We start from the raw sequence: 26,311 nt of genomic DNA, 5'->3' as shown, positions 1-26,311 counted from the left end.
ATGGGAGTTGGAGTTTCCCAGTTGGGCTTTCACTTTCACTTCAGTTCACATATACACATGCACCCATACCATCCGTACCGATGATGTTGAGCTCCTGTTCGAAGGTGCCGTACATGTAACGGAAGCACTCGTTGTTGCGGACGACGTTCTCCTCCCGCACCATAGGGGGCATCGTGGGGAAGCCGAACGTTGGGCCAGGGCCGGGGGCAGGAGGAGGAGCGGGGGTGTCGGTGGGGAGGAGGTCGGTGGGCAGGGGCTCCGTCACGTAGGCCGTGGTGGTAGGGGGACCAGCGGGAGTGGTGGGGGGAGGGGGTGGAGGGACCGTGGTGGCTGGAGTAGTAGCAAGCAACACAGTTCATTACAGTATAGTGCATGATGACTTCAGTTAAGTGTTAATGTACAAACTAGACAAGGTACATTTGAATAAAACCAAGATGCCTGGTTCAGAATGCACCATATAACAAACTACTGAGATATAAGACATATAAAGATACTCACACACACACACACACACACATACACATACACACACACACATGTGCAAAAACATTTCGGAATTAGCGCAACATAGTCCAGGCAAGTACAGTACATGAGGAGTTCAGTTAAGTCGATCTAGAGTAGTGTTTCTCAAAGGGAGCGGTACAGCCCCCCAGGGGGCGTTGGGAAGCTCTAGGGGGGCGTTTGGAGGGCATTAGTCCATTTATTTATTTTTATACTAAGGACGTTGTTGTCAGGCTTATGATGAGGTCAAGGAAGCATTTGTTCAAAAAAGGTTGAGAACTACTGATCTAGAGTAACCTACTATGATTTCATACATGAAGAAGAAGCAGTCACACACACACACACACACACACACACACACACACACACACACACACACACACACACACACACACACACACACACACACATTCCTCACTTACGTTGAGGGGTGACTGCATGAGTGGGAGCGGGTATGGGGGGAGCCGTGGGAGCTGTCAATCAAATGATAAAAAACAGTTCTGATTGGAAATGGAAGGAAATTGGACGAAATTGAAAGGTTACAGTACATGTAGATATTGAGATATTGGGATATTGTAGGATGGTGTTGTGCATAGATGTGGGTGTAGAAGGGTGGGATGGTGGAGGTGGTGTGTGTGTGTGTGTGTATGTGTGTGTACCTTTAGCGGGCGGCATGCTGTGATGTGCATGGGTGTGTCGTACATCGTGTGCGTGTGTGTGTGTGTGTGTACATCGTGTGCGTGTGTGTGTGTGTGTGTGTGTGTGTGTGTGTGTGTGTGTGTGTACATCGTGTGCGTGTGTGTGTGTGTGTGTGTGTGTGTGTGTATGTGTGTGTATGCATGCGTGTGTGTGTGCATGCGTGCGTGTGTGTCTACCTTTGGTGGGTGGCACGGTGATGTGCATGGGTGTGGGTGTGGGAGGCTGTGGAGGTGGAGGAGGAGGAGGCGGCGGGGTCTGTGGGCCAGGGGGGGGACACGCGGTCCTGAAGGCGGCCTCCACGGTCAGCTTGACGGAGACGCTGCCCAGGGCGCGGTAGGCATGCGTGGCCACGTTGCTGTGCGTGACCAGCTGGTTGCCATCGCGGAAGTCCCAGATGTAGTCCACGGCGGCGGCGGTCTTCAGGTAGCTGCTGGGGTCGTGCACGTTCACCGAGAACACCACGTCCGAGCCGCGCACAAACACGTTGCGCTCCGTCAGGTTGGCGGCCTGCTTCTGGCTCATGTCGACCGAAATGGGGATCTTGTCTATGTACACACACGCACGCACACACACACACACACACTCACACACGGAGGAGAACATTGGATTGGAACAACAGGCAATTCATTAGTTCACTATCTGAAAATTGGATTAATCATATATGCATGCGTCTTCGTTGTCGCTGCTCGTGTTCTCGCGGCTCTTACTACGGGGCCGCTTCACAGGGTCCGCGCAGACCACTGCACTTGAGAAGCTGAGATAGTTGGATTTACGTAGTGTATTGGGCAAGATCGCTGTCCATGGTGCTGAAACACTGCCATGGCAGAGAAATGTCTACACAGTAGACATTCTCGAGCTCGGGAGTACGGGGCGCCACTTAGAGTTCGGGCAGATCAGATGCGAGGTCTGAGCAGATACACCCCGGCCGATGATGGTCAGAGAGCAATGGAGTAAGGTGAACTGGAGAGGAAGCTAGAGCAGGACGCCTGACGAATCGACCGAACAGCGACGGAAGGGAGGTGAACAGGGAGGTGGTGGGTGCGAGCGAGAAAGCAAATTTCTAACTGGAGACAGGTGAGGAGAGAAGAAATGCTGTATAGTTAACTAAGGTGCGTTCCAAATTTCAGTGCACTGAAATTCCATCGGATGATGGCTGAGCGGAGAATGAGATTCAGGTGGGTAAGTAGACGTGCCTATCTTTTCGGTCTGAATTCCGTCGAATTACAGTTGAGCAGAGAATAGAATGCAGGTGGTAATTACGGCATGTCAAATTTCATTACGCTTCTCCTGAACTTCCGTTTTTTAAACAAAACGTGCATTTACTGTAAAGCACCACTACAACCATGTGCGATAGGCTTGTGTTACTTAAAGTGATACTGTCCCATTTTTGGAAATTAGCTTATTTTACACCTCCCCTTGAGTTAAATAGTAGGGTTTTACCGTTCTCCTGTACTTTCAACCGTTCTCGGGGTATGGCAGTGCAAATTTTACCTCCATGCTAGCAGTTAACATTGAGTATGAGACCAGCTCGCGGCTAACTGGTCTCATAGGACTCAATGTTAACTGTTAGCTTGGAGGTAAATAACTAGAAAACGGTTGAAAGTACCGGAGAACGGTAAAACCCTATTATTTAACTCAAGGGAAGGTGTAAAATAAGCTTATTTTACACCTTATTTTATCACTTTAAAATCGAGCACCACGTTTGAACTTCCAGTGCACTGAATTTACAGTGTCAGTGACGTACTCACTGAAATGTAGTGCCCAAAGTACAAAAGTGAGCCATTTGAGACACAGAAATTGTCTGATGTTGTTTTCTAGGTTTTTGAGAGAAGTATCTACTGAAAAGACCTTAAGGCATTCAGATCTGTGCGTATGTGTGCGGGCATATGTGCCTGTGTGCATGCGTGCGTATGTGTATGCGTGCATATGTGTGTGCATTCATTTGTACAGTATGTGTGTGTGCATGTGTGTGTGTGTGTGTGTGTTTACCTGTGATAAAGAAGACGTGGTTATCGGTGGCGAAGGGCACGTATTTCCTGATCTCCCTCTTCCTGTAGACCAGCACCTCCATCACGCCCGCTCCTGACGTCCAGCCGCTCGTGTTCAAGGAGATGTGAGATGACGACCCGTCACACGTCTCATAGTACTGACCTGAGGACAGAGGAAGAGAAAAACGGTTGTTTTGAAGTGCTTTTATTTAATTCATTTGCTCCCGAAATATCCATGGAAGTAATTGAAACTTAAAAAAATTGCCGGATAGATTCTGGAACCGGATTCTGGCACTTGCCGGATCAATTCTGAATCGTCCATGCCCTGCATTGGATTGGATCGCCGGATCGATCATTGTTGACACCACTAGGGCCAATGTGTCCTCCCCACCCATGTTGTGAACAAGCGCCAGTGTGTGTGTGTGTGTGTGTGTGTGTGTGTGACTCTGTGTGTGACTCTGTGTGTGACTCTGTGTGTGTGTGTGTGTGTGTGTGTGTGTGTGTGTGTGTGTGTGTGTGTGTGTGTGCCTGTGTTTATGTGTGTGCCAATGTGTCCTCCTCACCCATGTTGTGAACCAGCGCCAGTATGTGTGTGTGTGTGTGTGTGTTTGTTTGCACGCCTGTGTGTGTGTGTGTGTGTGTGTGTGTGTGTGTGTGTGTGTGTGTGTGTGTGTGTGTGTGTGTGTGTGTGTATGCGCGCGCACCTGTGTGTGTGTGTGTGTGTGTGTGTGTGTGTGTGTGTGTGTGTGTGTGTGTGTGTGTGTGTGTGTGTGTGTGTGTGCCTGTGTCTGTGTGTGTTTATGTGTGTGCCAATGCCAATGTGTCCTCCTCACCCATGTTGTGAACAAGCGCCAGTGTGTGTGTGTGTGTGTGTGTGTGTGTGTGTGTGTGTGTGCCTGTGTCTGTGTGTGTTTATGTGTGTGTGTGTGTGTGTGTGTGTGTGTGTTTATACGCCTGTGTGTGTGTGTGTGTGTGTGTGTGTGTGTGTGTGTGTGTGTGTGTGTGTGTGTGTGTGTGTGTGTGTGTGTGTGCCTGTGTCTGTGTCTGTGTTTATGTGTGTGCCAGTGTGTTCTCCTCACCCATAGTGTGCCAGACGTAGACGTATCCCTTGCGTCTCCAGTCGTTGCTCTGAGGGAAGGGCTTTCCGTCGGGGAACACATTGCAGCGCTTTGGGTTGGCACACTTGCCAAAGCCGTAGTCCTCCATCCACCCCGAACGCACCTGCTGGCCATTGGCTGGGCCACATCACAACACACACACACACACACACACACACACACACACACACACACACACACACACACACACACACACACACACACACACACACACACACACACACACACAAATCACACACACACACAAATCACACACACAAATCACTATAGTAAATAGCTGCAGAGATATATTCCAAAGTTATAGGAGCCATTTGAATGCAAGTTTTATCGTTCTTTTGTATTTATTTATTTGTTTATTTATGTATTCCTTCATTAGGTTTATGTTGTTTTCGTCCCATCCCAATTTCATAAACAGAACAGTGTTATTACTATCTTCGTGATTGAATTTACTGATTTCTAATTCACTGGATTATAACATTTTCATTGTTTTTTTTTTATTAACTGACAGGCAAAATACCTCAGCTGTCAATATCTGTCAAATATGGACACATTTTAAATGCTTTGGAGTGGAGCTGTTCAACTTTATTTGTGTAGCACACAATCATGGAGCTCAAAGTGCTTTGGCGGTTTGACAGGAACACAATGCTTGGCATATTTTCAGACCAGCTGACCGACCATTGGCTGGACCCCACGACAGCAGCCAGACAAATCACAGTAAGTCAGTGGCACTGTGAAATATTTCAAGCTGCTAAACTCTGTTCTGATTAGTTAACTGGAGCAGTGTCAAGGGTTCCCACCTCAGTCAGGCAAAAAAATGGACATTTCCATAGTTATCGATGCTTTCGCTTCTGTAAGCACTGGTTCCCTAGCCTGGTTTTTACCAGTCCACATTATTCAAAATGAATGGTCTGACCTGGCAGGCTACTGACTCCCTTTATTCAGTGTCTGGCAAAACTGTATTTCCCCCTGGACATACCATTAAAGACCTGGGACAATCAGGGAACAGTGGAAGAGGTGGCAACACCAGCGTTTTTTTGTTATCCCACACAATGCAAAGAATTGAATAGAATAGAAAGAATAGAATAAAATAGAATAGAATTCATTTGAGCAAATTTTTAAAGGCTCATGTTCCCCTTCTTACGTTTTCCAGGTGATTTTCCACAACAGGAAGTGTTCCACAAATTGACCACATCTTCTACCAGAGGTAGTTATGTAGGCTAGGCCAACCATGCCCTGCATGACATGACTGTACTAAAGCCTTTATAATCTCTATCAATAGTCTACAGCTTATAAAATCCAATTTACAATGAGGTTTTAAACTGAAAATACGAATGATTTTTTACTTGCATATTCATGATAATGCACTTTAGTGTAAGACTTAAGTAATGTCCTATCCTACACCTGGTGCCGGGAAATATAGTTAAGAAAAAGAGATGTGAGTCAAAGGTCAACGTGTTAAGAAGCACCTGAGGCCTCCAGGACCATACCGTCTTCACAGTGCTCGTCGTATACCAGCTCTCCGTTGGCGGTCTCCTTCATGCACGGCGCGTGCTCAATAGCTGCCGTGAAGGTGATCATAGAACCGTTCATGGCGGGACTGTCACTCGTGAGGCGAACCGTTGGCGGTGGCCCTGGGTTTGAAGAAGAAGAAGAAGAAGAAGAAGAAGAAGAAGAAGAAGAAGGAGAAGAAGAAGTCAGTGCCAGTGTCTGTAACGATGACTCGGCCATGTGATAGGCTACCGTATTAAATGGAGGCACTTACCTTGGCCGCGCTGGAGTTGTGGCTTTAGAGGTGCGTAAAGTTTCTCATCCCAAGGGTTTTTGTCTGGGTCCCATCCCGGGATGGGGAATGGCATAGGTGGGATGGGGAACTTGTGTTTATGTGGAAACATGTCGGCGACCGCTGTGGGTGTGTGAGAGAGAGAGCAGAGGGGTGAGGGAGGGACGGGGACTGCGGGAAGAGCCTTTTCTCAAATGTTAATCCAATTCCGCTCAGCTCCGTCCAATTTGGCCTTCTGCATTGCCCTCTTGGTTATGCCGCGCAGCCAATATGCAGTAGGATATCACAATTTCTCAATTACAAAGCAAACGTTGTAGAAATCAACACGTTCATCATGCATCAAGGGCTACTTCGCATACAATGGAGGACTCCACAGGCTAGGCAAGGTGCGTCTACTGTTGTGCCCTGACAGTTCTGTGCATTTCTGTGGGACAATTGGTTTCACATCTGCCATTAGTTCTAGTCATGCCTAGCTTTTTTTCGAAGGTTGCACAGTCTGAAGCGAATTGGGAAACAATGCAGGAAGGTTGGCCTATCACAGCTAAACAAAGCATAAGCAGCTTTATAAACAGCTTACAACTAAACTTTACTCTTTGGACAAAAATATAAGCAATGAAATAATAACCTACTAATGCCAAATAAAGTAGGGTATTTCAACAGTTAAGACATGCATGGGGTAATGCTCCAAATTAACATGATAATAGTGTAACTGTCAGTCATGGGAGAATTAATTGATGTTAAAAACCGAAGGGAGTGGGCAGAATTACACATAACTTTTTTCCACGAAACTCAATTCACAAGACATGGTGCGCCTTCCCGTAACGGTATAATTGGGAGCATGAGACCTGCTTGGACGCCAAGCGCGCGCTCACTGATGCTCCAAATAAACAGGAAAACGGATTCAGACCAAGATTTCGTATATGTGACAAATTAAAAGAAAAAATGTAACACCATAAACTTTGACTATATTCGCAAGTCTAAACGAAGTAGGTTAGTATTCGTTCCAAATTATCCTAATTATCACTTTCAATGTGCTAATAATAGGCCAGTTAGTATCTCTTTGTACAAATTGACAAATTTTAACCTCAGACGTCAAACTCTATTGGTAATGGCAGGCCACACAACAACAGCACAACACCAGTTAGGCTATGGAGCAGCTCTATTTGATTATTATTACACTTTGGATATTTCCCTCATTTTTTGGCGCTTTGCCATGAATAAAATTGCACTTACTCTTTTTCGCCTTGACCTGAGCGACGACAAACGCACAAAGGAGTAAGCAAACGCATTTTAAACCTTCCATAGTTTCTTTCAACTTCTGTCAAAATTCACCCTCCCGTCTCGTTCGCCGTGCTCTCCGCGAAGGAAACTCCTGCAGCAGCACCCACACCCGGGTCCCTCTAGCGTCGTCTGATCCGGAGGGCAGCTGCGCACCTTTCCACCCTGCATGCGCCCGCGAGCCATAATTGAATAGTGGGCATTGCGCGCGGCGTCATGTGACGGACTTCATAACGAGACGCAGCTCATCTCTCATTAACCGTCTTGCTCGCGGAACTCACGTTACTCATGTGGGACACACAGCTCGCAGCTGTGGAACTTACTGTAGACTGTCTGCATCCCCCACCGCCACACGTCACCGCACCCATCCCCAACTCTCCAGGTCCCTGTCTCTCTTCAAATTCAGAGGTGAGGGTGTGACCATGAAGACGGGATCTCAAAAACAGTGTCAAAAATAGACCGCACAATAATGCGCATGATCTGTCTTGGTTCTATGTAATATACAGTATATCCATCCACAGCACTAGTGCTAAAGTCGGAGTATTGTTCCAGACGCCCCATTCTCCCCTGATCTCGTCACTACCAATTAGATACGCAGGGCCTTGAGAAGGTCATCTTAAATTTATTCTCATGATGGCATCTCATCCAGTGAGCCTGAGTCAACCAGGGGCTACACGTGACTTTTTCTGGAACACATTTTGGGAAGTAGGCTATTGCACTGGGCAACAGCAGGCTATAGGCCTATTTTTCTCAACAACACCCAAACTGAGCTTTCAGTTCAGGTTATGTAGGCCTACACAAAACATAAAATGATGTCTCCTGTGATGGCACTGGGAAACAGGGGACTCACAGGGAAAGCTTTTCCATTCTAGTTGTGCGCAGTGCTAGGGCCTACACAAAGACAGTTTTGTTGTATGCAGCAAATAACCGGATCCAAATATCCCCAAATGCCCTCGCATTTCTCCACTCAATTTCCTGGTGTTTTTTGGGGGGGCTTTGAGCCAGGAACAACAAATTTGTCGCAATGATGAAAAGCCTATCCATTTTATTTCATTAAGCACTTGATTACTTAAGTTGTGATAGGCCACCGCTCATCTGTTTAGAAGGTGCAGGATTCAGTAGAGAATTCTGTATAAAAATAAGACAATCCGCACACTTCAGGTCTATTTTTGTGCAAAGAAACTTTACTTGACTTAAGCGCTTGATTAAAAGACTTGTCATCTATTGAAACAAGCATTACTACAATTCTTTTTTGGGGAAAGTGGCTAGTCAGTCGATGCACGACCAGTCTTCCCACCTGGTGGCAGCATAACCCTTCTGTGACTTGAAAGTAGGGTAGAGAAAGATTTTAAAAAAAAAAAAAAAAAAAAAGGTCTTTTTCGACTTAAGGACAGTGTGAGAGGTGGACAGGAAGTGAATTGGCACAGAGACGGGGAGGGGTCGGCAAAGAACGTGGGCCGGGAATCTAACCCAGGTTAGCCGCATGGCAAGCGAGTGCCCTACCGGTTGGCCACGGCAGGGCCCACTTTTGCATTTTAATATTTAGAGTGATTGTTCATAAGTCCTGTATCCCCTATGTGCGAAGTCTTGCCATTCAAATATTTTGGGAACTTTTTAAATCTATATAAAATGCATTTTGCAATGGAATGCCCAATACAAAAACGTACATTTTCCAACATTCTACAAAATGGATATACACTGAAAACCTTCTTCTGGCTACACAAAATATGGTCTTGGACTTGACTCTGTCATATGGTAGCCTTACTATGAGTGCCAGCACATTGGGGCCCGAGCACTGAAGGTGTACATGACCCTATTGTTTTTGACTTCCCATTCTTCTTCTTCTTCTTCTTCTTCTTCTTCTTCTTCTTCTTCTTCTTCTTCTTCTTCTTCTTCTTCTTCTTCTTCTTCTTTTTCTTCTTTTTTCCTTCTTTTTTTGTTCTTGCTCACGCATGTGTGGGACTTTTTGTGATATGGTAGCCTTACTAATAGCGACAGTTCATTTTTATTGTGTCACATTTGTAGGCTACAACATTTAAGAAAATTGACATGTGTGTCCAGCTACAAGAAACAGGCCACGTCTCTCAGAGCAACACTGAGAAAATCACACAAAAAATGTTCTTCTCTTATTTTGTGATTTTATTTTTTTTTCCAAAATGTGCTCGTTGAGGTCTTCTCAATCTATTCAATGCTTCAGAAAAACGCATCTTTGTCTGAAAGCATTCATTTTGTCTTTAAAATGGCCACACATTCATTAAAATAACACCAGATTTCCATGTGAAAGGTAGCATTTTGTAAAGTTTAGGATCTACACTATATGAATGAGCAACATCTTTTTTGTTATTTTCCTTGAAATTGTTTGATGGACTTTATTGAATCACTGGAATGGTTGCACTGTCAACACACTTCGTGTTTATTGTTGGATGAGGTGGGGGGTGGGGGAGGTCGGAGGGTCAAGATAAAAAAAAAAAATGGGTCAAATGTGTGACTGTGATGTAATGGAACTCTCACCTCACGTCATAAAGATACATTGTCTGTGTGGAACTTCTCATGTTGGAATGCCATGCCGTCTTTCATCCGGTCAGAACCTTATCACAGAACTCACTGATCTGGAACAACAATAGAACAGACAGTCATGACAATACAGACTGAGTAAAAGTACGGCGCTGTGGAGACCGCAGTGGTGTGAGTGCTGTTCCTCTTTACTTTGTAACAACAAACAATGCTGAGCACATGCAGACTGCATCTGTCCCGGAACTTGTAGTTTTCATAAGAGATGTGAAGACCCCTTGGAAGAGTAGCCTACCTTAATAATCAACTAATCAATCAATTTATCTATCAATCACTCAATCAAAATGAATTGGCAAAGTATTCCAATTACAAAGTTGACTCAAAGTGCTTTGCATTCACATATTCAAGTGTACACACACACACACACACACCAGAGGCTTTCAGCGAGAAAGAATCCCCCCCCATGTAATCACCTATGACCTTGGGGAGAGGCAATAGCAGGGTTGGGGAATAATATTGCTTTCTAATATAGTGCAATTACTTCACGCTGGTCTGCTGTGTAGTATTAGTGTAGTGATATTAACTTTATACTAGATATACAGTTGGTTTAGTATAGTCCAGTGTTGCTGTGCAGTATAGGACAGTGTAATTACTTCATACTGGCCAGCTGTGTAGCATAGTGTATTGCAGAGGTGGGGAACCTATGTCTTGAGGGCCGTTTGCGACCCTTGAGGCCGTTTTATCCGGGCCCCCAATATAATTTTAATGTTATGCAGCTTCACATGAAATATGACATATTTTGTAAAGGAATCTTAGAAATTACATTTCCAATATGATTAAGTTATATTCAGGGGACCTAGAGAAGGCGGGGTCTGTTTCAAAGGTGTCAACCTTCAATATAGGCCTAAATTGCGTGGGGAAATCCTGATTTGTGTTCATAGTACGGCCTTCGGAGGACTTTTACGTCCCTTGTAGGAATTTTAAGTGCCCCTTCGAATGAAAAAGGTTCCCCACCACTGGGCAAGAACTTACCTGATCCTTCCCCCCTCACGTTCTCACTCATTTCCTGTCACACCCCCACTCACCCGTCCAAATGATGGCATAAAATGCCTAAATATGTCTTTTTAAAAAAGAGAATTAAAAGATGAAAAGTGGATTACACTCGGGTAGAAAAAAAAATTATACATAGGAATTTTACTACTTACTATTTTGCTATTTGTAATAATACATTGCACTTGAAAATAGTCCTCACCCCAGATTTGAAAACTGATGTTATTTTTTCACAAAATGTTGTACTGTTTGTGACACATAGAGAGCTAAAAACACCTATGAACACCTATTCCAATTCTACATGTAAACTCCAATTTGACATAAGTGCACTTTTTCTTTTCTTTTCTTTTCAAATCTTTTTCTGCTGCTGGGAGTTTCTGTGGACTGGATACGTTTTGTAACAGCGGGAGTGCTGAAGACACTGATTGAACTACACAATCTCTGTCCCCCCTCCCCTTGTTCACAACGGAATCATTTCACACAAACAGAGCAAAAAGAAGGAGGACATGGTTGGCTCACCTCCAGACCAGTGCTTCCCTCCTTGAGGACCCAAGCCTATAAATACCTGCCACCATGACACAGCATCCAAACGAGCAACCCCCCAAGGACAATAGAACAGGCACTTGGGCAAACAATCCCAGTAGACCAGGACACACAGGATTGGGACACCCAGAGCTGGGATCCCCTTCTGTACAAGATGGCTGTTGACAGTACGGATGGCAGCAGTGTGACCGTGGAGGAGAAGATTGTCGAGGAGAGGCCTAAATGGGACAACAAAGTCCAGTACCTGCTGACCTGCATTGGCTTTGCGGTGGGCCTGGGTAACGTCTGGAGATTCCCATATCTCTGCCAGGTGTATGGGGGAGGTGAGTCAGAGCAAGGAAAGTAAATGCAGAAGGGCTTGACACTGGCACCTGCCAACGGGCCAAATGCTGGTAAAACTTGGCTGTGGCTGGTAACAATTTCAGTGTCACTAGCCAATTTGACAGGGAGCTTATTCAATGGTATGACATATCAAAATAGAGTATATTCTTCACTTTGCCCTTTATGTATCAATGGTTTGTATTTAAGTTCAAGAAAAAGCTCCGTCACTCAGTTTCTATTTGTTTGTTTTATTTCCATGTAGAAACCCATGCACTCATCTTCTTGCTTTAAACTCTGCATCTTCTGAGGTTGGCTGTACAGGGTCATGATAAAAACCGAAAAATTAAATTTGTGGTAGAATAGCTGAATGGCTAGTGACTCCAGAAAACCACTAGCCACAGTGGCCGGCAAGCAAAAAAGTATGTCAAGCCCTGAAATGCAGTGCAAAGTAATGTAATGGCTCATCATTAGACTTGGATGTCTTGTGACCAGTCTTGGTCTCAAGTAGGGCCACTTTGTTTTGGTCTATCTCTATGTGATCTTGGCTACAAGTCACAGTATAAAATACCTGTGTTGATATACAGTAGGCCTAACTCTTTAAGATTTGAAATTAACGCTGTTTCAGATATCTTTTGCTCTCACTCTAAAACAGTGTTCATTCTACATTTTGGTGTGACATTCTCAGTGTCAATTACTTAATATTGTGTGAATATTAAGAGCTGTATAATTGAAATGTCCATCTTCAGATTTTTACACTGACTATTGACTCCACTGTTGGAGTATTTTTACCCTCTACTGACTGTGTTGTAAATGCTCTATCTGGATTTATATAACTAGTACTCTGAAATATTGTCACCCTATTTTTGATTGTGTTGCTTCATAGTATGAGAACACAATATAGAAAGCCCAAGAGATGTGCTGTATGTGACATGTAAACCCTACAAAAAGCAAAACAGTTTCTGACAAACAGAACTGACAGAACACTGACCGACCAACCAAAACAATTACTAACTTACCTGTGACTAAAAACAGGAAAACACAGGACTAGTAAGATAAATACGTAATATACAATACATGACAAGGAAGTAAAGTTAAAAAGGGCTGAATGTAAGGAAGAAATGGAGGAAAAGGTGCTATTCAAAAACTTATTCAGATTAGTGTGAGGTGCTATGAGTAATGTGAGTAAATGTAGGCATAAATGAAGTAAGCATCTCCACTGATAAATGAATAGTCAGTAATCAATTAGAAATTACTTTTTAAATGTTCCCAGATGGATTGTTGGATGCTTGGACCCTCTAATTTCACAGCTACTGCCATCATGAATAGATCAGTAGAGCAGAACAACAGGTAGCCGTAGGCTACAGAAAACAGTGACTTGTTTTAACTTTCCACATTCCCAAAGTAGCCTTAGGCCCTAGATAGTCCTGCTGCTTATTTAGGCTAGTGTGTGTGTGTGTGTGTGTGTGTGTGTGTGTGTGTGTGTGTGTGTGTGTGTGTGTGTGTGTGTGTGTGTGTGTGTGTGTGTTTTACCTGTGTACAGGTGCGTTCCTCATCCCCTACCTGATATACAGGAGGTGTTTATTTTGGCTAACTAGTGTGTGTGTGTGTGTGTGTGTGTGTGTGTGTGTGTGTGTGTGTGTGTGTGTGTGTGTGTGTGTGTGTGTGTGTGTGTGTGTGTGTTTTACCTGTGTACAGGTGCGATCCTCATTCCCTACCTGATATACATGTTTATTTTGGCTAACTAGTGTGTGTGTGTGTGTGTGTGTGTGTGTGTGTGTGTGTGTGTGTGTGTGTGTGTGTGTGTGTGTGTGTGTGTGTGTGTGTGTGTGTGTGTTGTGTACAGGTGCGTTCCTCATCCCCTACCTGATAGCGCTGGTGTTTGAGGGTCTTCCTCTGCTCTACCTGGAGTTGGCTATCGGCCAGCGGCTCCGACTGGGCAGCATCGGGGTGTGGAACTCCATCTCCCCCTACCTGGGAGGAGTGGGTGGGTGCACTTGTTTCCCAATTATTACACTATACGTACTTCCCCCAGCCTTGTCAGTCAAGTGACAAGTTTAGTGTATTAAAGTGTGATATGTGAACAATATGACATACTGTATAATGTCATATGTTAAAAAGAAATACAGGGTTAATTTAACACTTAAAGTGTTGATTTAGCATCTTCTAGAGTGTATTTGGTCCCAGAGTTCTCTCTAAGTGTTGAATTAACACTGTTTTTTTCTACTGAGTAGAAATAAATGGCATAATAGAGTAATGGCATAAACACACCTAAGGCGACTAGAGCAACAACGGTGACAGATGCAATTTAATTTGTGTGGAGGAGCTGGCGACAGAAGAGAAAAAAGCGATTTGGGCGACAAGAGGCAATTTGAGCGATAGTTGAACTTCAGAGAGTATTGTGCTAATTAGCTATGATGCAGTTCGGTGACAGTCACCACTGCCAACTTGAATGTTGGAATGTTTGCATTCTGCTTTTAACGGTCATACCAGAGACGGTTTAAATGCATTAGAATAGAGAATCTTTGGTCATACTCTGTCGCTTTTATCGTTCATGGCGCTCTTCCTGTGAAGACAGTCAAGCAACTCTTTGTAGCTTGGGTCTCTTCTGGTGTGTTAACGGGTTAATGCTAACAAACTGTGTGCACTGCACAGGTGTGGCCTCCATGCTGATTTCGTTCCTGATTGGAATGTACTACTGTGTCATATTGGCCTGGGTGCTGTGGTACTTCTTTCACGCTTTTGAGGACCCTCTGCCATGGAGCGAATGCCCTGTGAGGGAAGACCTTCAAGGTACGAATGCACAACACAACCAGACACACAGCAGACGAACAACAAGCAAATACAACACAGTCAAAATTCCATTGTTAATATAACTCGGAAGAACATTTGGCCCAAGTCAAAAAAAGTTGCTATTTTTTGTCTTTAGTGAGTGGCATTTTCAAAATGATATCTACTCAATATTGTGTCAATATTAAAACACAGAAATTGTGCCCCACCAATTGAGCAGCGCTGCAATGATATCAGCTTCTCCAGCAGCTGGACACTTTGTGTCAATTCCTAAGAGGAAAACTCTTACAACAGCTCTGGAGAAATGTTACTCTGTTTATTTTGTGCAGGCTATGTACAAGAGTGTGTGGACAGCACGCCTGTCAACTACTTCTGGTACAGACAGACACTGAACGTGACGTCCAACATTGAGACCAACGGGTCTCTGCAGTGGTGGCTGGTGCTGTGCCTGGCCACGGCATGGTGTGTCATCTACATCTGTTTTATCAGGGGCATAGAGACCATTGGCAAGGTGCAGTACGATGTTTTTACACCAATAGCTATTAGGAATTGTTTTATTGAAGAATGTTCTCCTTGCGATATGGCTAAAACAAAATCTCTGATAATCCGAAATACAACAGCAATTAAAGATGACAATCTGCCCTCCTCCCCAATGGTAGATGCATGTGATGTTGCATACTTGGCGCCACCTGCTGGCTGTCCCATAACACTGCAGATGGACACGCAGGCAAACTAACAGAGAGTCATTGCAATACCTGTTCCTAACGAGAGGCAGCAATCGATGTGTTTTCAACAATATCCATATTCTGTACGTGTAAACAGCATCTACATGTAAATCTAATACATATGTCACCCATTAATCCTGCAGGCAGTGTACATCACGGCCACCTTCCCGTACCTGGTGTTGACCATCTTCCTGGTGCAAGCTCTGACTCTCCCTGGAGCCACCGAGGGCCTCATCTACCTCTTCACTCCAGATGTATGTACCCCACACTGACCACTTGGCCATCTCTTATTACACACAGAATGGAATGAAATATTAAATATTTGGATAAATTACAGAGACGTCTGGCGCTCGAGAAACACCTGACCTAAATCCTAAACCTTATTTACCCTTTTGTATTACTCAATTACATTTTACTCAGTGGCTACGTTTGTATGACACATTTAATTCAGAATTAACTCACTTTAATTCTGAATAAAGCTTAATTCCACTTTGAATACATCATATAAAAACTTCCCAATTCGGAATTAAATGAAAGATCAAAGTAGACTCAACGGAACTATTTAATTCTGAATTATTAATTCGGAATGAAAAAACATCATGTTAACGTAGCCAGTGAGTTCACCTGTGTTGGAAGGACACTGCGGAACGGCTTTTACTTTTACTACACCTCTGTTTTGTCGTACCTGTGTGTTGTAGCTCTGGTTATCGTCCACAATGGAAATTTGTGTATGCAAGGGTGTGGCTGTGGCTAACAGTACAGAAGTCTATACTATTGTGCTGAGTATGTGTTGTAGGCCTTGGTGATGCTGAAGCTGTGGTTGTGATCCTCAGTGATATCATTATTTACAGTACTGTATTTATAGACTATTTGGGTGAGGGTTTGTGTTTATACCAAAGCTGTAGTTGTGGTCCTCAGTGATGTGATTTACAGTATAAAGCTGTAGTTGTGGTCCTCAGTGATCTCATGATTTACAGTATAAAGCTGTAGTTGTGGTCCTCAGTGATGATTTACAGTATAAAGCTGTAGTTGTGGTCCTCAGTGATGTGATTTACAGTATAAAGCTGTAGTTGTGGTCCTCAGTGATGATTTGCAGTATAAACCTGTAGTTGTGGTCCTCAGTGGGAGCTGCTGAAGAACCCCAGGGTGTGGCTGGACGCCGCCACTCAGATCTTCTTCTCCCTCTCACTGGCCTGCGGGGGACTCATCGCTTTCTCCAGCTACAACTCAGAGAAGTCAGCACGCCATTTTATCAGCAACAGCAACTTTATATTTACCACTTAAAATTCAGAAATAAACACGTCATAATTTATCATGTACATTTTTTTATTTTTAAAATGTATCAAAGGACTGACCCATGTCTTTTGTGTATTCTGTGCATTACTTGTTGTTGTGGCCATGACCAAAAGATAGTGGATCCAAGTGTGTTAGTATATGCAATACACCCATGGGAATTGTGCATGTCTATACCCTCTGTTGGAAATAAATACAAGGGTTGCAAGGGTAGGCCTTCAGTGGGACCAGGGGTCCGTATCTCGAAAGCGTCTTTGCTATCGTCGTTAGCAAAGTCCTTCGTACGAGCGACTCAACTCTCTCTCGACAGCGACGCTCACCATTAAATCCAAGGGAACGGAAGACGGTCTTAAGACGGTCTTAAGACGGTTAGCAACGACAATAATCGAGAAACGGACCCCAGGCTAGTTCACCGGCAGTTGTTTAATAAACCCTCAATACATATTCCATTCTAGTGCTGAACCTGTCTTGTGCAACAATTCCATTTGCAGTGATGGCCAAAATGAATTAATTAGTTGCAATCTATGGACACATTTTCCAAATGGCCTTGTTTTACCTGCCCAATTCGAGCAGGTGATCATTCAACCAGCCAATCACCTGGCTGTATTGGGCAGGTAAAACAAGGTTATTTGGGAAATGTGGCCCTAGATAGTAACACATGAATCCATTTGCCCATTACTGTTCATCTGAATGTCCTCTACATGTAGAAACAACTGTGAAAGAGATACGATTCTAGTGGGCTGCATCAACAGTGCCACCTCTCTCTACGCCTCCATCTCAATATTCGCCATCTTGGGCTTCAAGGCAATGACAAACTACAACACCTGTCTACAGAGGTATAGTAAAACTTAATACAATTAATAAAATACAGCATATTATGTTTATTGTGTACTAGAAATGGTAAAAGTGAGAAGACCACACAATTAAAATAAAAATCACACAATAAAAATCACACAATAGTTTAAATTGTCTAGCAGACTCGTTAACAAAATGCTGCTGTATATTGTGTTTATTTTTTTAAATCACAGCAACGTCTTGGCCCTCACTAACACCTTTGACGTGGGGGAACAGAACATAACCGTTGAGAACTACGAGAGCTGGCTAGTCAGCCTAAACTCATCTGACCCAGCCCAAGTCTCCGCTCTGAATCTGACCAAGTGTGACCTTCAGACGTTCCTGGATGAGGTAACAATGGACTGTTCAATTGAGATCCAAAAAAGATGAGAATATGCTGCAGCCTTGATAGAGAGAGAAGCCATGTTGTCAGATACAAAATATCTTATGGTTATTATTTAATGGGATAGCATGACTTGAGGGACGTTTCAGCACAATACATTTAGTCCTCTGTCCCATGAAATTACAGAAAGACTTACAGTATATCTTAAAGTGCTGCTTTACTCCCACCAGGTGGTAGCGTAGTGGCATACCCACCCGTCGTAGCACCAAAAATCTGGGCCCTATGGTCACAGCTCCAAGGGACCCCCACCTCCTTGTTAATACAGTAATATTTATTACATGGCTCGACGTCATTCTGTAGAATTCGCCCTTCACTTGAATGGGGCTCCCCAACGTTCACATGTCTGTTATTTCTGAATACCAGCAAGCTTCCAATGGCAACGGACAGACTGCCCAACCACAACCACAGCGAGCAAATTCAGCATTGCAGAGCATAACCAAAGTTATCCTACGGTGATTGCGCTTACAAAGATGTGGTGGAAAACACTCACGCGATAATAATCACCCATATTAAATCCAGTGGTGTAGTCTACGTAGAACGCGGGTATACGGAGTATACCCACTTCTAAATTTCAGGGATTTCAGTATACCCACTTATAATTGATTGGTCCATTGTTTTGAATAGTACAAATACAGTTGTGCTCATATGTTTACATACCCCAGCAGAATAAACGCTTTCTTCGCGATTTCTCACAAAATATGAAGGATTACACAAAACCTTTTTTTTTGCTCATTGCTAGTGACTAGCTTAATATATTTATTAGCAATATTCTGTGTTTACTCTTTCAAAAGCATGATCACAACCCAAACTACCCAAATGACCCTGTTAAAAAGTTTACATACCCTAGTTTCTGATGCTGAATATGGCCCTGTTTAACATCAGGGACCGCTCTAAATTGTTTGTGGTAGTTGTGGATAAGGCTCTTAATGTTCTCAGATGACAAAACAGCACATTCTTCCTGGCAGAATGGTTGTTTCCTATAATATCTTTGGGTGTCTTCCTGGAACCTCACATTTTAGGTTTCCCCTGAGTGGCTCAATGATGTTGAGATCAGGAGAGTGAGATGGTCGCTCAAAAACCTTCATTTTATTCTTTCTGAAGCTAATGACGGGTTGATTTGGCTTTCTGTGTCGAAATATTGTCATGTTGGCACCGTTGGAATTTCAATTCAGAAATGCAATATGAGGAGTTTGGTTGGAATCAAGCCAATGGGCAAGGGAATCATTGCATTGCAATGATCATTGCAAGGGTAATTGTTCAGGAGGCATAGGACAACCAAAAAATAACTTCAGGTGAAATATAGGACAACATGAAAAAATGTTGGCACTTGAGGAAAGATGGGCTGTTGGGGGTTGCCAGGAGAAAGCCATTACCACAAAAATGCAAACATGTTATTTTGCATATGATACACCAAATAGCACAGTGAGAAGCATCAAAATGCCTGTGACAAAGTCATTTGGAAAAATGAGATCAATATGGAACTTTTTTAGGCCACTATTAACAGTACCATTTGGAGAACAGTCAATGGATCCTATGATGAAAGTTACACCATACCCTTCTGTGAAACATGGTCATGGACCACTGATTTCATGGGGACATTTGAGTTACAAATGCATTATACTTTTGATCCATACTCGCAGAATGATGAATACATTGCCCTGTGAAAAATACTGGAGGAAACTTGACACACATCAGCCTTGAAACTGCACATGGTCCATTGTTTGGACATGCCAACATGACAATATTTCAACACAGAAAGACAAATCAACCCGTCACTAGCTTCAGAAAGAATAAAATGAAGTTTTTGAGCGACCGTCTCACTCTCCTGATCTCAACATCATTGAGCCATTCAGGGGAAACCTCAAATGTGAGGTTCCAGCAAGACACCCAAAAATATTATAGGAAACAACCATTCTGCCAGGAAGAATGTGCTGTTCTGTCATCTGAGAACATTAACCACAACTACCACAAACAATTTAGAGCGGTCCCTGATGTTAAACAGGGCCATATTCAGCATTAGCAACTAGGGTATGTAAACTTTTGAACAGGGTCATTTGGGTAGTTTGGGCTGTGATCATGCTTTTGAAAGAGTAAACACAGAATATTGCTAATAAATATCTTAAGCTAGTCACTAGCAATGAGGGAAAAAAAAGGTTTTGTGTAATCCTTCATATTTTGTGAGAAATCGCGAAGAAAGCGTTTATTCTGCTGGGGTATGTAAACATATGAGCACAACTGTATATACAGTATACCCACTTCAAAAAATGCTCAAATATACAGTATACCCACCATAAAAAAGTAGACTACACCAGTGATTAATTCCTTCTTGTTCTTGATCACCCAGAGCGTATCAGGAACAGGCCTGGCGTTCATCGTGTTTACGGAGGCGGTGATCTCCATGCCGGGCTCTCAGGTGTGGGCGGTTCTCTTCTTCATCATGCTCTTCAGCCTGGGCCTGTCCTCCGTCTTCGGCTGCCTGGAAGGGGTTCTTGCCCCTCTCAACGACCTCAAGCTGCTGCCCAAGTGGCTACCCAGTGAACTCCTCACAGGTGAACACCATTCAGGAGACTGTCACTGTCAGTAAAGGCAATGAAATTGTGTGTGTGGACTGGGGAGCATAACATTGAGTAGTAGAGTTCTATTTAAAGACCAGCAAAGATGAAATTGGTACTAGTGCTTGACACCCCCTCTCCAGTCACATTTGAAGAGCATCGAAGGTTAAAAAAATACATCAGTGCTTGATACAGTGTCCATGAATAAATAACTCCATGTCACTGTTTGTATTTTATTGCCTGTCAGACGTTTCGGTCCTGAACTTTTTCATTGTCGGGTCACTTTTTTTGTGCAGCACTCATCGTTGCGGTGTCCTTCCTGCTGGGCCTGATGTTCACCATGGGTTCTGGAAACTACTGGCTGGAGATCTTCAATAACTACGTGGGCTCAGTCTCTCTGCTCCTCATCGCCTTCTTCGAGATCATTGGAGTCGTCGTGTTTCGTGGCATGAAACAGTACGTATGTAGAGCAGACAGTTCCCTCTACATGTCCCTCACTTGTTATGTTCTGTAGCGAAGAGGAGGACACATGCCCAACCAGAATTGTGACACAGCACTCCACAGCACACAAGTGAACACTGCACACAACAAAATTGCATTCATGCCTCACCCGTGCAAGGGGGCAGCCCCCAATGGCGCCCCAAGGGAGCAGTGCGGCGGGATGGTACCATGCTCAGGGTACCTCAGTCATGGAGGAGGATGGGGGAGAGCACTGGTTAATTACTCCACCATCAACCTGGCGGGTCAGGAGTCGAACCGGCAACCTATGGGCTACAGGTCTGACACCCTAACCGCTTACCCATGACTGCCAAGAGTTAGTGATAGTTATTTGCAGACTGTAGGCGTAAGAGGGAAAAAAAACAGTTGAAAGTTGTTTCTCAATAATGGCCAGTCTTGTTTGTTTTTCTGCACAAAAAAAGGTGTTGGAATTGATTGTGTGAAAATTGTACTGTTTTATTTCACAGGTTCAGTGATGACATCGAGTTCATGACAGGGAAGCGTCCCAACCTGTTCTGGAGGGTGTGCTGGATGGGCATCAGCCCTGCTCTGCTGGTGGTCGTGTTTGTGGCCTTTGTCGTCATTCAGGCCCAAAGTGTACCCACCTACCATGCATGGAACCCAGACTATGTACGTATGTATTGTGACTTCCTCATAGCAGTGTAAGATAGTGACAACAATGTGGACGTCAGCAGGTTCATCTGGTTAATAGATGGTCACATGGCACGTGGTCACAGTATTTTAGACTTAAGTCTGTACAGGCAAACCTCTCCACGGGAGATGCGAAGGACGTGCCTAGCTCACAATCATGAAATGCTTCCATACGCTATTGGTGATGGATACTTCAATTGGTTAGATCACCAATTCCTTCACTCACAGCTGATTGATCTGGTGGGTTATTGATTTAAACATGCCCCATTGAGCCATTGGAAATGTTCAAAATTGATAGGTTCCCTGTTTCAGGGGAATTTGAAATGTTGTAGATGTTTTGCCTGGCCAGACTAAAGTCCCGAAGAGACTTGCGGTCGCTATAGCCAGGATAATAAATACCAGACCGCAAAGCCCCGCAAGCTTAACTCGCAGGTCTGGGACAGCTGTGCAGTAGATTCGTTTTCAGAAATCATGGCTGTACCTACCTACCACTTCTCTGTCCTTGCCACCAGTAATTCCTTCAAAACAGTTCTATGTTATTTTTTTAAAAGAATAAATGTATTAAACAGCTGACAGAGGACTCCTTGATGTGAGTCACCATTGTTATCTATACAATCGCTTTGTCAAGTTCCAGAATGAAAAGCTCTCCAAATAGTGCTGCTGTTTACCAGACCTGTGAGGGAAGAATGTGGATCAGCTCCTGGCAGAGCTGTGCTGTGCGCAACTAGAACTGGGATAACAAATTGGTACTTAGATTTGCTAAGGTGCTGTAATTGTTTACTGTTTGTTATAATATTAATTATATTATTAACTTGATTGTTTCCAGGTTGAATTCCCCCAGACGGAGGTTTTGCCCTACCCTGATTGGGTGTTTGCCATGTGTGTTCTGCTGGTGATTATCCCAGTGGCACCCATACCCATCGTGGCCCTGTACAGACTCATCCAGCGATACTGTTGCCGATCTAAAGCAGTAGAGCCAAGCAGATCCTCCAACCCATATGCAAACGAAGGCTTTAACATGGACACTGATGGGTGACGTTTATCAGTGGGCTGGTGAGCTGTACTATCACACCGAGGACCGATTCCAGCCCAAGGTCATTCCCCGGTCCTTCCCCATCTATCTCTCCAGACTCATTTTCTGTTTCTCTATTTCTGTGTTTCTGTTGTTCTATATCTGTTGTTTTATAATGACAACAACATGTCATCAGAGATGCTGAATAGATTCAGATTCAGATTCAGATAACTGTATTAGTCTCATCAGAAGAGCAATTCAGTTTGCGGTCCCAGTCTCCATCAGTCAATGAATAGATAGTATAAATAAAACGAGTAGAAAATGAAATACAAAACCTAAAGGAAACAAAAAAACAATAAATAAATAGAAAAACAAAAACATACACATTTTAACACATACATTCAAACACCCTGTCCTGTCAGTGATGAGCAGCCCTCAGTAAATTAAATGGTCAGCGATGAACTCTATCCCTACAACCTTGTTTAGTAATCTAATGGTTGTAGGGATGAAAGATCCAGAGTAACGCTTTGTTTTTGTCCTGACAGAATAATAGCGCCTCCCAGAGGGCATTAATGAAAATTCACCACCTCCTAAAACATGGTCAGGTTGACTAATGATACTTTTAGCCTTTTGGACTGCCTGTTTGTTAAGCAGAGCACTCAGACTATTGGGGATAAAGTCCCATTAGTTTTTTTCTGGTTTGTTGTAATCATTGGACATGTTAGCAAAATCTATAGATAAAAATACCATAATGTTTGTTTCCTTTCCTTTCCTTTCCTCTGATGTTGGACATGTCAAAACGGCTGGCCCGGGCGACTGAATTGATGTGGTTTACATGTTTACATATGTATTAATTTTCAATACTGTAATTTTCGATTCCGGTTGGTGTGTAATGCAAATAAAATATATACTTGGCATGTAATACTGTAATGTGTGTCTCAGACAAAGGAAAATTGAAAACATTGCTTCTAAAATATATATATAAATATATATATAAAATAATAAATAAATAAATATATATTAAAACTTTTAATCAGCATTTGTCAACATCAAGCAAGACCAAAATATTGTTCATGCTGACATCTAAGAAATGACAACTGAGGATTGTTTAAATGCGCATTATACCTTTGGTGGGGAAAGTGGCTATAGTCAGTTTATGCTAGGACCTGTCTTACCAGCTGATGGCAGCATATCCCTTCTGTGACAGGCTTCATGAACAGCAGGTCAGAGTTCATATTTTTATGAAGTTGGCTACTGTATATGATGACACAGAAATGTATGAAGTATATGGCAGTAAAACTATGATAGCCTATTATTAATGCCAGTTAATCTTGACATTTTACATTATCTATGAAGTGGGGAAAAATGCTCACTTTTGAATAAATCATGGTTTTTTTTTTCATTGAAATGGTGTTTTTATTGACTTAGTGGCATACAATCCCCGTTCAGTTGTATTTACTCTCAATGTGTTCAGTTTGACACCCCTCCCCTTTCCCCCTCTACCGTAGTTTAACCACTTCGACACTTGGTGAAATTGACAGTGTTCTATTGGGTAGCATTGCATTGCATTGCAAAATGCATTTTACATAGGCTAGTTTTTGCTTGTTTTTAAAAAATGTAATGGCAAGAATTCACACATATATGAAAGGACATTGTGTCATTTCCAAAAATCAAATGCAAAGGTTAAAAAAATGTGGTTTTTTTGTCATTTTGCAACGCTTCAATTTTAAACAAATGTACAATACCGTGATATACCGTGATATATACCGTGACTAAAATTATACCGAGGTATACATTTTTGGCCATATCGCCCACCCCTAGCTAATACATTCACATATTGCGTTAAAATTGTACTTTTAACAATTATATTTTCTACATTTTCTCCCCCGAACCCCCACCAATTTTGTGTCCCCACCAATGTCAAAGTCAAAGTTACTCCCTTGCTTAGTGCAATAGTTCAAGGGTCGTACAAACATAGAATATTGTGGTGATGGATGGGAGGTGGGTTGTGAGCGTTTAGGTGGGGATGGACTTCATCTTCACTATTTCTGAATTTGTAGTGTAAAACAATGCGTAATGGCTAGCTTCCCCTAGATAATGCTACTCAGGTGTTGGCGAGTGTTGCACAAAATCATGGGTTAGCTAGCGTCTTGTAGCCCGAGGGTTACCAGAAGGCGGATGGGGGACAGAATGAGCAGTGCTCTCCCTCGAATCCTCCCCCATGACGAAAGTACCCAGAGCATGATGCCCACACCATTCACGGCTCCTACTGTATGCACTGACTATGGCTAAAATGAACTTTATTGTGCACACTGTGTACTGGCACCATGACAAAAACAGAAATTTCACCTCCCTTCAGAAACCCATGTCCTCCTATCTGTGGTACATACTGCTCTACAGTATGTTGGGATATAAGGCCTTCTTTCATCATCCTACCGTGTCAAGGTACCAACTGATCTGGAACAAAAATAGAACAGTACAGCCTTGGTCTCACACACACAGGGAAAAGGTGCAGCACTACCTAGCATGTGACTGTAGTTCCTCTGTACTGCTTTAAGAACAAATATAGGCTAAACATATTTTGAGTTCATCTGATGCAATATGCCCCTCCATATGCCAATCACCAGGTTCAGTGGAAGCCTGGTGTAGACCAGGACAAGAGCTTACCAGACATGGAGACCTGGGACACGCATTGCCTATAAATTGGCATACATGCAGAGGGTAATGTGGGGCCCCAAGCGAAAATTCAAAGTAATGAACATTTGAAACAAAATTCCCACTACGGTAGTAAAGTGTGAGCTATTATCACACTTATAACTTGGGGGCCCCAAGTGGCTGCCTGCCTTGCCTGGTGACAAGATGTGCCTCTGCATACATGAGTTGGTCAACTGATCATTTAAGAGCTGGCAAGGGAAAGCACTGACCCCCTATATCCATTTTTTTTTTTTTTAAAGCGATGGTTCGGAGTAGAATCACCCTAATGCCATTTGAACCGTGACACCCATTCACCTTTACACCCGAAGTGTTTTCTGCCGCAGGCTTACATCAACAGAGTTGCCGTGTTATTCGATGTTTATTCCGGTTAGCTTGACTCAAGCGCATATGGATACTGGGCACCGTCTCCAAACTTTCCCCACAAAAATAACATGTCATGACACCAAACTTCTGCAGTAGCACAAATATGGTCTGTACTCACGAAACGAAGCATTTGGAAGTTTGGAAATAGTCCAGGAGTTTATTATTATCAACACAAGCCGAATAGCTTCTCTGCTGCTAAAGCTGCGCCAACGTTACTTCCGTCATCTAAGACAAGCATGTAAGAGTCCTCAACGAAGCTCATAATATGCACAATGAAAAGTGAATTCAGCATCAGTATTGATAACGAAAATCCTTGTCTAATTGATAGTAGGTAAGATTTGAAATATATTTTAAGTATTGCCTTGAAAATATAAGCCTTAATCACAATTCAGTGAAAACTTTTTTAACACTCTCGTCTGGAAGTTTGTTGAAGACTTTTACGGGCTTGTCTCATATGACGGAAGTAACGTTGGCACAGCTTTAGCAGCAGAGAAGCTATTCAGCTTGTGTTGATAATACTAAACTCCTGGACTATTTCCAAACTTCCAAATGCTTCGTTTCGTGAGTACAGACCATATTTGTGCTACTGCAGAAGTTTGGTGTAATGACATGTTATTTTTGTGGGGAAAGTTTGGAGACGGTGCCCAGTATCCATATGCGCTTGAGTCAAGCTAACCGGAATAAACATC

General features: G+C 43.2%; 2 protein-coding genes and 1 long non-coding RNA gene across 4 annotated transcripts in view; 1 reads left to right on the top strand and 2 right to left on the bottom strand.

Moving 5' to 3' along the window:
* gpnmb (glycoprotein (transmembrane) nmb) overlaps window positions 1–7,506 on the bottom strand; it is a 13,455-nt gene extending 5,949 nt beyond the window's left edge. Inside the window, exons 1-8 of one of the 2 annotated variants that reach the window (XM_063185650.1) lie at window positions 7,320–7,506; window positions 6,069–6,209; window positions 5,773–5,937; window positions 4,268–4,423; window positions 3,190–3,351; window positions 1,377–1,745; window positions 924–974; window positions 79–330 (exon numbers count right to left, since the gene is read on the bottom strand). In XM_063185650.1, coding sequence (XP_063041720.1) covers window positions 79–330; window positions 924–974; window positions 1,377–1,745; window positions 3,190–3,351; window positions 4,268–4,423; window positions 5,773–5,937; window positions 6,069–6,209; window positions 7,320–7,389 — 1,366 coding nt within the window. In that variant the 5' untranslated portion in view covers window positions 7,390–7,506. The remainder of the gene's footprint in view (window positions 1–78; window positions 331–923; window positions 975–1,376; window positions 1,746–3,189; window positions 3,352–4,267; window positions 4,424–5,772; window positions 5,938–6,068; window positions 6,210–7,319) is intronic. The other variant, XM_063185651.1, reaches the window with a different exon arrangement.
* A 3,962-nt stretch (window positions 7,507–11,468) lies between these two features.
* Window positions 11,469–22,767, top strand: LOC134436435 (sodium-dependent neutral amino acid transporter B(0)AT3-like). The gene is made up of 12 exons (XM_063185652.1): window positions 11,469–11,791; window positions 13,633–13,773; window positions 14,442–14,579; window positions 14,906–15,087; window positions 15,445–15,555; window positions 16,424–16,536; window positions 17,302–17,430; window positions 17,623–17,779; window positions 20,176–20,380; window positions 20,680–20,839; window positions 21,349–21,511; window positions 22,359–22,767. The coding sequence occupies exons 1-12, from the start codon at window positions 11,623–11,625 to the stop codon at window positions 22,566–22,568; spliced, it is 1,878 nt and encodes a 625-aa protein (XP_063041722.1). The 5' UTR covers window positions 11,469–11,622; the 3' UTR covers window positions 22,569–22,767.
* LOC134436436 (uncharacterized) lies at window positions 14,394–16,407 on the bottom strand. The gene is made up of 3 exons (XR_010032206.1): window positions 16,196–16,407; window positions 15,475–15,587; window positions 14,394–14,572 (listed from the first exon to the last, which is right to left on the bottom strand). It is a non-coding gene; the product is annotated as an uncharacterized LOC134436436 (long non-coding RNA).
* Window positions 22,768–26,311: the final 3,544 nt, after the last annotated feature.

This window comes from Engraulis encrasicolus, chromosome 20 (assembly GCF_034702125.1).
Source record: "Engraulis encrasicolus isolate BLACKSEA-1 chromosome 20, IST_EnEncr_1.0, whole genome shotgun sequence".
In the NCBI taxonomy this organism is placed as follows: domain Eukaryota; kingdom Metazoa; phylum Chordata; class Actinopteri; order Clupeiformes; family Engraulidae; genus Engraulis; species Engraulis encrasicolus.
This window is presented reverse-complemented; position numbering and strand designations above follow the sequence as displayed.